The 15,852-nt window shown below is 34.3% G+C and overlaps 2 protein-coding genes across 3 annotated transcripts in view; one reads left to right on the top strand and one right to left on the bottom strand.

The window, feature by feature from the left end:
* The window catches only part of LOC111413838 (tripartite motif-containing protein 2-like), a 51,927-nt gene extending 44,934 nt beyond the window's left edge, over window positions 1-6,993 (bottom strand). Inside the window, exon 1 of one of the 2 annotated variants that reach the window (XM_071194463.1) lies at window positions 6,898-6,993. The gene's annotated coding sequence lies outside the window, so the exon portion shown is untranslated. The remainder of the gene's footprint in view (window positions 1-6,897) is intronic. The other variant, XM_071194462.1, reaches the window with a different exon arrangement.
* A 7,501-nt stretch (window positions 6,994-14,494) lies between these two features.
* Window positions 14,495-15,608, top strand: LOC111413850 (uncharacterized). Its single transcript, XM_023044969.2, has 3 exons — window positions 14,495-14,602; window positions 14,833-14,987; window positions 15,171-15,608. The coding sequence occupies exons 2-3, from the start codon at window positions 14,847-14,849 to the stop codon at window positions 15,312-15,314; spliced, it is 285 nt and encodes a 94-aa protein (XP_022900737.1). The 5' UTR covers window positions 14,495-14,602; window positions 14,833-14,846; the 3' UTR covers window positions 15,315-15,608.
* Window positions 15,609-15,852: the final 244 nt, after the last annotated feature.

Below are 15,852 nucleotides of genomic sequence, written 5' to 3'. Positions count from 1 at the left end.
TAAAACAAAGAAATTTAAGTTGGATTTTTCAAGGAAACTATAAATCAAATTAAATGAAGTGACTAATAAATAAATTAATTAATATTTTTATAAAGAATGTTAAACTTTCTTCCAAAAGGAATTTTAAAATAATGACATCAAATTAAATTGAAAATTATCTCAAGTACCTCTCAAGTAATTGAATTTTTATCTCGTTGCGTCAGCTTAACCTAACAGTTATTTAATCGCTTCAGGTGCAAAAAGTTAAATTAAAAGAAATTCTTAACGTAAATAGTAGAGAGAGAGAAATAAATCTTTATTTCAACTATCGACCTAATGGTCTTTCCGCTGGCTATAATTACAACAAAAAATTTTCATTATCAGCTAAGTATTTATGAAAAAGTTCCGATATTGTCTTCCTCTGATCAACTTCCATCTGTGCTGCTTGTCTCTTTAAACATAATTTATGTATTTTTTCATAATTGTTTCTGTTGTCTAAAAATTTCTTCCGTAGTCTGTCTAGTCTTAGTCTTATAGGTTCAATACCCGTCATTTCGTATAAGGTCTTGTTTCTTACGTTGTGTAATGGGTTATTTGGGTGTCTAATTTAAGAGATAATCCTCAAGCATTTTCTTTCCGCTTTGTCAATTATGTCTCCCGTTTTTCTGGATGAATTCATTGATACAATATTGCCATAGTCAATCAATGGTCTACATATGCTCTTATATATTTGCATCGCTGTCTTCGTGTTTATACCTTTGTCTTTATAACTTAGAGATCTAAAATATTTCGCCCGTTTAGACATTTCCGCCTGTACCTTCCTGTAGTGTGCAATCATGTTTAATTTGGAGTCGATGTTCATTCCTAGGTACTTAAAGTTCTGTAATGGTTTTATGTTAACCGTATCCATTTTGATAATTGGAGACGTTTCCACTATTCTGTGATGTGGAATAAATAATTGAAATTTAGTTGGGTTTGGATTAAGTCTCCATTTATAAAACCATTTAATCATAATATTACACATATTTTGGAACTTGTTGATCGTTTTCTCTAGGTTATTGTCGTGTGATACTAGGACAGTGTCATCGGCAAACTGTAGTATGTATTGATCTAGTACTATTTCTCTATCGGCTGGACCATGGATATCTGCACAATAAATGTTATACAGGAAAGGTGAGATTGGCGAACCTTGTGGAACACCTTGTAATGGAGTAAACGATTTAGATAATGAACCATTGATCCTAACTCTTGTTTGCCTGTCAATCAAAAAGTTTTCTACTATTCTTATTAAATGTAAGGGAGCACGCATTTCATGTAATTTATAGATTAATCCCTGATGCCATACTGAATCAAAGGCTTTGTTGATATCCAATAACAGTGCTGCAGATCTGTTCTTTGTTAAGTGTGATATTTGTATATTGTTTATGAAAATTGATAGAGGGTGTATAGTAGAATTTTTAGATTTAAACTCAAATTGAAATCGAGGAATATTACTGCCTATTACTTTATCAAGTCGGTCTTTAACAATGTCTTCTAAAATCTTACCCAGTACTGGTAGTAGATTGATCGGTCTATAGTTCTTGGGTTGGCAGTGTTCTAAACCGGGTTTGGGGATCACCGTGACTATGCTTTGCTTCCATCGTAAATAGTATTTTTTCTATAAATATTATTTTATAAATACATAACAAATAAAATAAATATGAAATTTTTGTTGAGTATGTATATCCAGTCCAACATTGTATACTTTGCAGTAATATCCGGTTACTTTTCCGTTCTTTTTTTCAAGTTCATTCTATTTGTGACAAATAGTGCAGTATTTACATGAAGTAGCTGTTTTTTCAGTAAGTGATGGTCCTGGTTGTAAACTTTTTTTATAATTTGTTCAATCAAGGTTTTTCGAAATTCAAGGCGCCTTGAAAAGTTTAAAAAAAATCAAGTTAGAAATTTTGACCTCTCCTACGGTGCCTAAGTAGTAGTTGGCGATCTGTTGAACATCCTAACAGAGAATGTATTTGCAATTCAGGGATATGCAAATGACTTAATTTAAAAAGCTTACTTCATACACATGTTGCACAAATGCATGGTGCACACTGTACTTGCACATGGTGCAGGAATAATGGGCTCAGCATCAACCCCAACAAAGTAGAAATAGTCCCATTCGCTCGGAGAAGAAACCTACAACTGAGGGTGCTAGTGAAGGGAGAGCTATTACAAATCACAAGAAAACGAAACAACAGCTGGCACAAATCCAGCGGCTTACATGTCTTAATATAATGGGTGTAATAAGATCTTGTTCCACGGCTGCTCTTGAAACCTTACTTGGTCTCATACCACTTCACTTGTACATACAAAAAGAAGCAGCTATGAGTGCCTTGTCACAGAAGACATGCTCTTCACTCAAGCTGATGCAGGATAACCTCAGAGGACATTTCGCCTAAACCACTTGTTTAAAATTGAAATGGATCTTATACCAATAGGATTATTGGATCAATGGACGAAGGAATCAACCTCAATTTAAAAAAGGAACCCTGGCCTGGTACATCTATGCTTCAAAGACAGGTAGATCCAGAGTAGGTATAGGCACCAGCGGACCAAAAAGCCACATTAAGATGCACTTAAACACAGATAAAACCCTTTTTAGGCTGAAGTTCTTACCATACACTTCTGCACCGTTTTGAACCTTGAGAAGGGATAGAAAGGAGCATCGATAGATAACTTTTCGGATAGTTGGGCCGCCCTAAAGCTAATTCAGGCCTAGACGTGTAAATCCGCACTGGTCCAAGAATGTACCGATAACCTGAGAAAACTCAAATAACTCAGGGGTAATGAAGATACACTACGGTGGGTTCCAGGCCACGAAGAGATTGTGGGTAATGAAAAGGCGGACAAGCTAGCCAAAGAGGCAGCGAGGACGCCCTTTATTGGACCCAACCCGGCTGTGGACTACGAATAAGCCTCTTAAAACAGGTGGTTAAAACACCAGTTTTAACAGACAGGCGAAGAGTATGATGACTCCGTCGTAAAAGAAAACCAAAGAAGTTCTCAGGTCGGCCACACATTCCTAAATTACCATCTCTTCAACATTGGACAAGCTGAGGATCAAAATTGTCGACTTTGCAACGACAAGTCAGAGACTGCTGAACATATTTTACGTCGCCAGAGGTCACAATATTTTTGGAAAGGTTTGCCTGATACCTACTCACATAAAAGTACAAGACCTTGGAGTAATACTAAGGTTCATCAAGGAACTAGGTCCTTTAGAGGGTGTAAGTTGCAATAGATCAGCAAAAATGCAAGATTAGCAGGGGGTCTAACCAAACCGAAAACATGGGAAGTGGTCTACTAAAGAAAAAAGTTTGAGGACTACTGTTTTATCTGTATAATAGTTCTTATGCATACAAGTTAACTAACGTTTATTACCTCTTCACTTGTAGTGTCAGCTTTTAGTTGTTAAAAAGCCACATTTACCATCTATTCATAAATTTATCTGATAGATAAATCCAGGTGTTATCCAGTGGATAACTTGTCAAGAAGATTGTAAAAGTGGGCCTACAATATTTTCGGAGTTTAGAATATATCCGATTTTGATTCCTGGCGATTTTGATTCCTGTGGTCCTTCTGCTCATGTTATACTGATTAGTCATCTTTAGTAATCCACGATTTTCTTGTAGTGTCAAAATTTGAAGATTGGAAAAGAGGAGATTGGTTTGAAGAAATACTTTTGTAAGCTTTTTGTACGAGGAGAGATATTCGTTGAGTAATGGGAATAATTTGGAATTTTTCATAAAGGAGATTATTAGAGGGGTTGAATAGGGGATTTCTGGGGTTTCGAAGTTTCGATATTATTCTAATTGCTGAACTTTCTGCTACTTCTAGATGTGATGTCGCCTTTTTGCTGATATTAAGGAAGATGGGAGCTCTGTAATCGAGAATGCGTCTGCAAATTGTTTTATAAATATGAAACGCACATTTAAAATTTATCCCATTGTTGTTGTAGGTGAAACATCTAAATTGCTTTGCACGTGCTTTGACTTTCATTTTAACATTTTTCGTGTGGATGTCAAATTTTAATTTGCTATCAAAGTTTATTCCAAGATATTTACAAGAATTCTATCCTGATATTCGGAGAATTTTCAGATAATCTATGGAATGGTAGAAGTAATTGCGATTTTCGAGGGTTTATATGAATTCTCCAGATTTTGAACCAGCTTTCGACTTTCTCCGTCAATATTTGAAGGCCATCCACTGCTCTTTTTAAGGTTGTATCGTGCCTCACTAGAGCTGTATCGTCCGCATATTGTAGTATATAAGCTGAATTGGTGGATGTAACATCATATCATACACAAAAACATTGAATAGCGTAGGTGAAATAGGAGAGCCTTGCGGAACCCCCTGTTTTGGGTAGAATACGTTGGAGGTTGTACCATTTACTGTACATACCGAGCAAAATAACTTCTACAACTTTCTCTGCTTCCCAGGTTGAACAATGCCCTTATCGCTCGTTTCTGAAGTGTAAATGTTCTTTCGGCTGCCGAAGAAGCTCCCCAGAAGAGGATACCGTAGGAGATCAAGCTATGGAAGTTGGCATAATAGATGAGTTTTGCAGCTTCTACAGTACTAATACTACGAATTCTACGAATGCAGAAGATCGCGCCATTAACAGATGTTCAATATGTATTTACCACTGTATTTCTTCGTCAATTCTTTGTGAAAAGTAATACATTGAGTCTTCTCCTCGTTTAGTAATAATCCATTGTGGTGAAACCATTGTTTCACCTTACATATTGATTCATCTGCATTATTCTTCAAGTTTAAGTTCGTAGCAACCTCCGAAAGTATGGTGGTATCATCGGCATATAAACAAAGCCTACTGTCAGGTACGTTGTAAGGCATGTCAATAATGAAAATTATAAATAGCAGTGGGCCTATAATTGATTCCTGGGGAATCCCAGTATGAACTTCGACTTCTCGTGAGATTCTCCCGTCGATTACCACAACTTGTTTTCTATACTGCAGATAGGACTTTAGGGTATCATGTGCAATTCCGCGCACACCATAAAACGCCAACTTGTTTAGTAAGAGATCATGGTTTACATTATCGAATGCTCTTGACAGACCCACACTCACTAATTCCTCAAATTTCCTTTGATCAAGTGCCTTCAAGATATCTTGAATTGTATCATCTAATGCAGCATTTATGGATTTACCTTTGCTATCCATGTTGGTAGTTAGTGAAAATTTGTTTTTCTCAAAGAAATTCGAGATTCTATCTGCAATCAAATATTCTAGTCGTTTTGAAATTGTAGGCAATATTGATAGATAGGTCTGAAATTTTCTGGTTTGCTTATGTCCCCCTTTTTATATACAGGAACCATTTTAGCGACTTTTAATTCCTCAGGGAATATTCCATGTATAATAGATGAGTTTTGTAGCTTCTAAGGTACTAATACTACGAATTCTACGAATGCAGAAGATCGCGCCATTAAGTTTCTTCCACAGATGTATACAATAAATGACAATGTATTTGACAGCATCTGAAGAGTAATCGTGCCAATTTGGAGTTTTTTTGAATGAACGTTGGATGGCATATGGGGTTTTAAAAAGCATGGTGAAATTTGCCAAAAAAACTTTAAATCAAAATAACTCGAAAACGAAATATTTTTTACGTACAATTAAAAGGTGTAATAAAAACTATAGCATTCCATTTAAAAGAACGAAGTTATGGTCTACTTCTGGTAGATCGAAAGTTCCGAATGAACAACCCATGCTACCAAAATTTCAAAACTGTACGAATAGTGGAACCTAAAAAAGTTCTAACGAGCCAGTTACGTGAGACATCCTGTATAAATACTTGTTTTTCTCTATATTATTCAAAATTGTTTGTTATTATTAAAAGACAACATCCTTATCAATTACACCGTTTACATAAATTCGTTTAGCAAATACATTGCATTAGAAAATGTATCAAAATTCAACTTTTTTTACTTCTATCTATTTTATTATGCAAAAGGCGAAATTAATTTAGTAATTTTCACAAGCTATATTTAATATTCTAACGAATAAAACAACTTGTAGAATATTCTTAATTGATGTTTTCCTCAATCATAATAACTTTCTTCAATATGACAGAATACCAAAATTGGCACTGCCAAGAGGACCAAGAGGAAGACGATCGGTGAGACGCCCGAAATACAGGTGGTCTGAAGGAAACAGGTTAACAAGGCGTAAAAAATTATCATTTATGTTTTTTTTTAACTTAAACAAATCTACAAAATAATAAAACTCGAGTTTGTTTACAAAACAATTCGAATCAAACCGTTTATCCAAATGAAAATGAAACTCAGGTACAAATTAACATTGACCTTGCGTATTGCTTTATACGCCCATAGCGACGCAAAAAGACGACAACAGGATGTAAATATCGCAATAGAATAAAAACAGAAAGAAAGGAAAACACGTTTTAATTTAGATGTTAAGTTCGAGGTAACGTTACTGTGTATGTACAGTAATAAAGGATTTTTGCTGAATTTAATGAGACGAAACATTTAAATTAGGAGCGCTTAATTATCTTAACGCGATTAATTACATTTTTAAATTTGGTACGATACACAAATGGGTTCTAATAATGATAATACAGCGTTTAGTATGAAAATGAGGAGCTAAAACGAATATATACATAACCTCAATGAATTTTGTTGTGAATTATTTTTAAAATAATCTGTTTTTATTTATGGTGGTTACTTATTTCTTGATGTTAATGAATTCTGATTGAGTTATTTTATGAATTTAATGATGTTATTAACATTTCTGCAACAATTTTAATTAAGAAAATCTACTTTTATTGAAGGTTAAGTACACAAAAATAAAAAAAAAGATTTGAATTTATTAAATAAAAGGGAATAAATGAATTAAACTTACATAATTTTTTGGTGTTTTTTCTTTCACATTTTTTCACTTAAACATTTACGTTACACTTAAGAAGTAGATAAAATGCAGTTTTTAAAGAAAAGTTTACCTCCTAATGAGTTTCAACGAAAACACTGTCAAAAAGTGACAACTTAAAGAAATCAAAACAAACATTTTTTTTTTGAATTGACCTTTTTCTAATGATTATCTTAATAAACAAATAATATGTAACAACAATATTTTTCGGATAATTAATAATTAATTGAAATGTAATTATAATTTTATATAAATAACATTTAACGTGAAGTTAGGCATTCCAAAATACACCAAAAAAGTTTCATGTAGTAACACGAGATGTCATTAGTTTGTTTATATTTATATTCTTTTGACGTTTTAAATGTCATTTCATAATTACTTTACAACTAGTTTTCATTTCTGCCCTAAACTTGGAGATTCTCTTTATTCTTGGGCAGAACTTAAGCGCAAGCTTCATGATGTTTTTGCCAACCGATTGCAATGATTAACTATACTATAATGATCCCCAAACTAAACTATAAATGTAATAAAAATGCTTCAGATTTAGAGCACAGTAGCAGAGATTCAACGAGTGATGGTTAGTTACAGGACTTGTTTTAGCTTAGCAATGGTTAAGAGTACAATAAGTTGTTCTTCCAACATTCGCCTTCACTAAAGCTACTGGTTTAAATAATATTGATGATGGTAACTACAGTTGTTTAAATTTCGTATTTTTTTAATTTAGTATGACACAAATCCAAATAAAATTAGAGTATTTTTGCAAAGCATAGTTAGAAAACTGCGTCCTGTACCCAGATGCCAGCCTCCTCTATCCTTCCAGTCACATTGGACAAGCTGAGGATGAAACTTGTCGACTGTGCAACGACAAGTCAGAGACCGCTGAACATATACTGGGTGAATGCGTCGCCAGAGATTCGTCTGACACCTACTGACATAAAGGAACAAGACCTTGGAGCAATACTAAGCTTCATGAAGGACCTAGATATGCCCTAAAGCTGTAGAGGGCTTAACTTATAATAGATCTTATAGGTCTTGGTGACGAGAGGGGCCGCTCCCCGCAGGCCGGCAGCAATAATAATAAAATCTTCCCAGTTTGCTGGTAGCGAATTGAGTTGCTTTTCGAAATACCAAAAGTCACCAGAAACTCAGGAGCATATTGACTCTACGGATGGCTGCTCACACTCTAGTCCGGAAAAAATCGTAAATATCCACGCTGAATACCTTGTGAGGGTGTTTTCCTTCAGCAATGAGGCCTTGTTCTGTCCTCACAACAAAAATATAATACACAATTGCTTTTCTCAATTCGTCCGAAACGCCTCAGGATGCTCTTATGCAGGAGGAAGAATACTTCACACTACTTAACAGAGGAACCTATACAGCCCCTGGATACGACAACATTTCAAGGGAAATCTTAAGGAAGCTGGATCTTGATATCCACGGCTACATAAGAAAAATATACAACTATTGCCTTACCACCCAGCATTTCCCACAAGATTGGAAGACCTCTATCATCATTATCCCCAAGAAAGATTCTTCTCTATCCGACCCTGCGAACTACCGTCCTATCTCATTGCTACCCGTAATAGGGAAGCTTTTCGAGGTACACTTGAAGAACAAGCTGTTCGATGTTATTGCAAGGAGGATCTCCCTTGGCAGTGCTTGTCTCAAATTTCCAAGTCGGACGTTACTAAAAACAACAATCCGCCGTAGTGTTCCTGGATGTTCGGAAGACTTTATGCCGACGATACTAGTCTCGTCGCACATGATGTGGACATTCCATCATCAGTCCTAAGGCTGCAGACGCTTATTCAAAACATAGAAGAATGGTACCGAAAATGGCGTATCCTAATAAATCCTTCCAAAACCTAATTTTTCATCCCCTTCCTCCCTGCTCGCGTTGCTCCTCCTAAAATAACAATTCAATCTTCTCCTATCACAGCTTCACCAACTTGCAGTTACCTCGGCATTACCTTGGATAGAACCCTTAAATTCTCTGCCCACGCCATTAAAGTAAAAATGAAGGTCAAAAACCGCGCCAAACACTTCCGCTCACTGTCCTATAGAGGCCGAGGAATATCCACCAAATGCGCTACTCACATATACACTTCAATATGCCGACCTATTTTCCAATATGCCTCATTAATCATGACTGAAGCGCCAAGAGGATCACAGTACCATCTGGAGGTAGCAGAGAGAGCAACCCTGAGAATCAGCACTCGCATTAGACACCTTCACAACCCACTTTTCAACCCTTCCAACGAACTCCAAAGAGTAGTTTTCTCAAAAATTACAAGTAATTTTTCAAAATGTGTTACTTCATTGGAAAGAGGACACTTTTATTAACACTTTGGGATATTTTCATACTCATATTCCAAGAATTGGATTTTATACGAATTTTTAAAACTTAATCTGCGAAAAATTCAAAATTCGAAAAAATTGTCGATTATTTCAAAAATTTATTTCTCAAGAACTGAAAGTGATTTTTCAAAACGGCTTTTTGCATTAAAAAGAGGATACTATAATTAATAATCAAAAGTGATAACAGCGACAGTTCTGTTAGTAATGAATGTGATGATGAACAACAAGCGAAGAGAAGAAAACTAGACGAAACTGCAACAAGAGATTTTATATATCGTATTGGGATTGTTACAATGAGGTTGTATTCATTGAAAAAGTCCTATTGGGGTTGGACTTGATTATTATCTGCAGAGTCCAAAACCTAAAAGAGATAGTAATTCCTGTGAATGGTGGAGTACTAAGTAGGGGAAATACTCCAGTAAAATAAACCTAAAGGCACAATAAACTCATCTTTTTAAATTAAGATAGGTAGAACATTTCCTTTTGGAAATCTACAACCGATTCATGCTAGGAAAAAATAAACTAGAATTAGTCTAAAAAAGGTTCAAAAGGACCTTATGTGCCAGTAGTCGACCAGTATAAGTCCAGTGGTCGACCGACATTTCTTCAGTCTGCAGTCAGCTTATTTTATATAACTCGTAATATTTTTTCAGTAAATTTATTTATAAAAATCATGTTTTAATTTTTTATTTGGTCTTGACAAGAACATATGCACATTTATTAAATCAAAAATTATAAACATAACAAATCAAGTTAAAAAATGTACAAAGTAATGGAATCTTTACCCACTACTGAAGAAATTAATTGCATACTTATGGCAAAATTAGGAGCAGAGCAACACTTATAATTCCTAAACTCTTCTTCCTCGTAACTAAGTCCTATGAATATTATTGCTAATGCTTCATCAGCCTGAATACCATATGTTTCCACTGTCACTAGATTTGAGGTCCTAGGAATTTGTGATTCTCACAAATAATCTAAGACAGTACTAATTTTATCTGCATCGATATTTTTTGGTTTCAATCTCTCTCTTTAAAATGAGACATATCTTTTTTTGTCGTATTTACATCTTCCATGGTAATTGAACCGATAGCTCTCAATGTTGTGTTTTCTAATGGATTCTGAACGCATTTTGTAAAATCAACGCCAATCTCTCGGGTCTGGTGGAAAAAGACCACATCGTTTAAAGCAATTTCTAATACTTTCTGGCAAAGTAGATGAACGTAAGTGGTCCAGTTCTCTGGACCATTTTTGTATTGCTTCCTCTGTAATTATTGCGCGTGATTATGACAGAGCTTCGGGCTCCCGACAGATAATATTTTGTCGTCTACAAAATACCTTAAACCACTTGTTCCCAGATATGCCGTCTTTGAATTGTGTTCGTCTTTTGTATGTGTTTGCAATGTGTTGAATCGATTTGAACAATTCTTCCGTCTTCAAGGGGAATCCTGTCATAGATAAATGCTTTAGCTCCAAAGATAATTTTTTTCCTCTTCTTGACTGAGATACCCCCATACTCAAAGGAATCATTTTTATTCTGCCTTTAAGCCAGTCTATCAGGCTAGTTTTGGGAATCTGAAAATTTCGAGAAGCTTCTCTTATTCCCATACCATTATGAATTGCATCTGTTAAACATGGTTCTGATTATCACTCTTGGATCACTCTATTTTTGGTTTCGACTACTTTGAATCGACTAGATTTGACTAGAGAGAACCATCTTCTTAGACCTGTTTATGATTTTGAATAGTTCTGTTTTAAGCAATTTTTACGTATTTTAAAAAGCGGTCGACGACTGGAAAACGTTTCGTACACTAACACTCCAGTAGTCGTCCATTGTAACAACTTTATTTAAAGAAATAGTAAAACTGTTCTATTTAAAATTGTGTCTATGTCCAGATACTAATAAAACACGATTACAATGCTTTTCTATGCTTATTTATGAAACACGTCATGCTTAGTAAAAATCCAGGTTTACTTAGCTCAAACCTTCAATTCAGTGTGCACTTTTCTCAAATGATAAATCAGGGCAAAACTACCATCATTATTTACTCATTTACTTGTAATTTGGGTGAGAGACACTGGTAACTAATTATTGACACAAGTTTTTAAGAGAGGAAATTTTACTACTCTTTTATTTTTTTAACTTATAGTTGCGGATGGTCGACTACTGAAAGCGGTCGAAATACGCCTAAGTATTTACCCTAATGGTTTTTAATATATGGCCAAAGTCGGATATTAAAAAATGGCCGGATAGGCCGCAAGGGCGTCGCCAGAGAAGGGCAGAGGGGGGCCACTGCCCCCCCCCTAGAGGTAGATTCGAAAAAAAATTAAAACACAATAAATATACATCTCGAGTACTGAACAACTATCGAATGAGATGCCATATTTTGATCCGGAAACCAAGGAAGTTCAAGAAGTATTCCTCGGATTCGTCAAACTTGATGCTATGGATGCGAAATGTATTGCAAAAGCAATAGATGAGTTTTCGGCAGAAGAAAATCTTGATCCGGACAAATGTGTTGGTTTAGGATTTGACGGTTGTTCGACGATGTCCGGGAAAGAAAGTGGTGTGCAAACAATCCTACGCAGAAAATATAAAAAAGCTTTGTGCTTTCATCAAAGGAAGGTATCATCAAAGATATTTTTACATTTTTTCAAGAATCAGTTTTGAGACGCAAATTGATACCAAATATTTCCAAGCTTTGCGAAACCAGGTGGAACGAGAAATACAAAAATATTAGTGTTTTTAATGAGAATTTTCCTATTATAATGGAGGCCTTTGAAACCTCGTCACGGGAAGAAAATAAGAATAAATAATGCGACTAGAAAAAATACTTATCAGCTCCATGCAGCAGCTTCTAGAGTTTCGTAGCCAAATACTCGGCTATGATGGAACCTGCGGTAAACGTGCTCCAATCCGGACCTTTGAATGCAGTTATGGCATCCCAGCACATTAGCCGCCTTTTGGAATTTATAGAAAACCACCGTAACGGTTCAGAAAACGTCACAAATGGAATTATTAGGGACGCTACTATCGTTGCAGAAAAACTTGGACTGGGAGAAGACATGAAGTCCTTGCCCCGTATTGTTGAGAGACAACAACATCAGAACAACCACCCAGCAGGAAGCCCCTCAGAATTCTGGCGGAGGTCTTTAACAATACCATACTTAGACTCGATTATTAATTCTTTTGAAGTTCGCTTTTCTGAAGAAAACACCCCGTCATTTTCCTTATCTAAATTACACCCAGCTCAAATGTTAGACATGTCCCTTGAAGACCTCGTAGAAGCTGGTGAAGTCTTTTCCCAATTTTACAATTTATCAAATATCAACAACGAAATCGAACTATGGAAAAAACTATGGCAAGATAAACCTGACTCAAAAGAATTAAGTGTTGTGGATGTCATAAAAGATGCCGAAATTTTTTTCCCTGAAACAAGAAAAGCCTTTATAATTTTGGTCTCTTTACCCTGCACGACATATACTGTTGAACGATCTTTTAGCAGCTTGAGGACAATAAAAACTGGCCTAGACGCACTATGGCAGAATGTCGTCTCAATGGTCTTCCCATGATGAATGTATAGGAAGCATATTTTTGAAAACTTTGGATGTTGCCGGATATCCGTTCCACCACTAATAGATACCAATGACCATTATTTTGTAATTCCTCAGATTAAGATTTGCTATTCTTTCATTTACAACTGGCTAAGCGGATAATTTGTTTTATTTTTTAATAGAGGACACATCTACTGCAATTAAAATGTTGGCATTGAATTTTTTCAAGGTTGAAAGTGTTGAAACACTTTCTTTCTCTGTATACAGATAATTAGTATTCATTAGCCTTTTAACAATTTTTAATGAAAACTAGTAGCACTTTCATGAAGAATTGTTCCTATGTTTGTAGAAGCTATCGAAATTTCTAAATAATGATCTATCTCATAAATAAAACCCGATGGGATTTCATTTACTGTAGTCTTAATCTTAGGTACATTAAACATTTGATTTTGTTAAAACATGATTATTACAACATTTTATAATTTGTTAACAAAGAAAGATACAATCATTTATGGTTTTATTTCATTCCAATCCAAATTATAAAGTGAACATAACCTGAAATAACTGCTCAAAAGTAAAGTGAATAAAATGGATACAGCAAAGTGTAGATCGTGTTTATCAGAAAGCGACCAAATGCATGATTTATTCCAAGTAATCGAAGAAAATATAAGTTTAGCTTTAATCATAGAAAATTTCTTAAAAATAAAGGTAAGTAAAAGTGAGGTTATGTTCGTTTCTTTTTCCTAATTAATAAAATTCGAAATTACGTATACAATTCATTTTAGCTAAATAAAAACGATAACTTATCACAACAGATTTGTCTTGAATGCACTCAAACTATAATAAATTTTTATAATTTCTCTATAACTTTCGAAGAGAATAATAATAAAATAGAATATCCAACAGATGGCGCGCCAGTCAATGTTACATTTGATTTTGAAAGTGAACCAAAGAAAGATTCGCAATTTATGCAAATTACTGATTTAAAAAATGAGAAATTAATAAAACAGAAATATATTTGTGAAATTTGTGGCTTTATTTCAAATAAAAATTCGTATTTAAAGGCTCACATGGAAACGCATTCAGAACCGCAATTTAGCTGCGAATTTTGTCCAAAAATATTTCGCAGAAGAACTATTTTAATACGACATCGACGATTACATACAGAACCTAGGCGGTATATTTGCGAAAATTGCGGTTTAAAATTTAACGATCCAAGCACTTTAAAACAACATAAAACATTAATTCATCTTCGTCCAAACAATTTTGAGTGTGTTATTTGTAAACAGACGTTCTCTTTGAAGTCGACGCTCGATAAACACATTAAAAGACATTCGCATAAAGACGGAATCGTTAAGGAGTTTGTTTGTGATGAGTGCGGAATGGAATATTATGATAAATCTAGTTTAAAAAGGCATTTTTTAATAAAGCATAATTAATTAGCATACTTTTTTAATTATTTCCTCAAAAAACGGCGTTTAAAACGGTTCTTTCGATGTTGTTACATAGAAGAACGTGTGAACAAGTTAGATTCCCGTTTCCAATATCTTCAGAATACCATATTAAGGTCATCGTTGGGTCAGAGAAATTTTTCAATGGTGGGGCACTCATCGTGTAAAATTCGTTGGTTCACATTGTTTTAAATAAGAGGGGCTTCCCATCTCTTATATAAGAATCCAAACACCGACTCAGAAGCCCCACTCTTCATTTACAACAGTAATCGTTACTCAGAAGCGCAAGTGTATTTTTAAGATTGATTTAAAATTAGGTAAGTTTCACTTTTTAATAATATTTTCTAAAAATCTATCTTACATAATATTTACAATACATTTTCATAATACATAAGTGTTAATTGAAGATAATTTCATTAAATGATATAAAAATGTTGACTTTCAAATATAAAAAAGAATCGTACTTCACGAGTTGCACAACACGTTACTAGAATCTTGGTCTTAGCGGTTTTAACTTTCGATTAAAGTGGTTGACTTTCTTTCTTAGATTGCAGAAGGAAAATGAAAGTTTTCGTGTGCGTATTTGTCGTTTTTACTGTTACTTTGGCAATGCCAGCCAAAGAAGGCGGTTCATATACAAATGAAGCGATTCGTCAAGCTCAAAACACATTTTTAATACCAAAAGATGCCGAAATTCAAAAGGTAAGTTTAAAAAATAAAGTCTATAACAAGCTCTTATTCGTTGCTTTCTGATATAGTTTATTAATAAATCATTTTAATCGTGATTGAAATGTTAAAAATGCATGAATAATACAAAACAAGGGCTTTGAGATTCAAATAGTTTTAAACGTGATTGAAATTAATGAGGATTTTATTTTTTAATAGGTGCAAGAAGGAATTGAAATAGGAGCATATGAAAACATTCCAGTCAATCAAAAAATTAATCTCTTTGAGATTTTGGGTGATCAAGTTCCACCTGAAGTCGTTAGCAACTTACAGCAGCAAATCGATCAAGTTGGACGACATTAAAAATGTTATTTATACAATTTTAGTATAAAAATTCATCGAACCCTTTATTCTTAGTCCCCTTTCGCTTTAATTTTTATCTCTTTAAAAATTATCTTAAAAAAAGAATATTTTTGTACCAATGTAGTAGTTTCTAGTCCTCTTGTAGATTTTTATATTTTTTTATTATTTCTATTTTTATTCTTTCCCGTGTAAAAAGCTAAGTGCCACACATCTTTTTGTATCAATCGTGTCCTCTTCGTGTAATATATGTAGTATTTTTGTACATAATAAATTTTATTTCTATCGCTTTTTTAATCTTTCTTTTATTTTAATTCATTCAGATACCTAATTTGAAATCGTCCGATATAGATTCGTTTTTAACGATGTGATCCGGTGAAAGTACAGTGCGTTTATATGGTTTTCAAACTTTCTTTTAGCGACTGAAACGATCACTTTTGAATTTTAAAATTTTTGAACATCGCTAGAATTTTAAATTTAATAGTGTACTATTGTTGACATTAGAGTCGATACTAGTGGTGGAACGGATATCCGGCAACTA

The sequence above is a fragment of the Onthophagus taurus genome, chromosome 2 (genome assembly GCF_036711975.1).
Source record: "Onthophagus taurus isolate NC chromosome 2, IU_Otau_3.0, whole genome shotgun sequence".
In the NCBI taxonomy this organism is placed as follows: Eukaryota; Metazoa; Arthropoda; class Insecta; order Coleoptera; family Scarabaeidae; genus Onthophagus; species Onthophagus taurus.
This window is presented reverse-complemented; position numbering and strand designations above follow the sequence as displayed.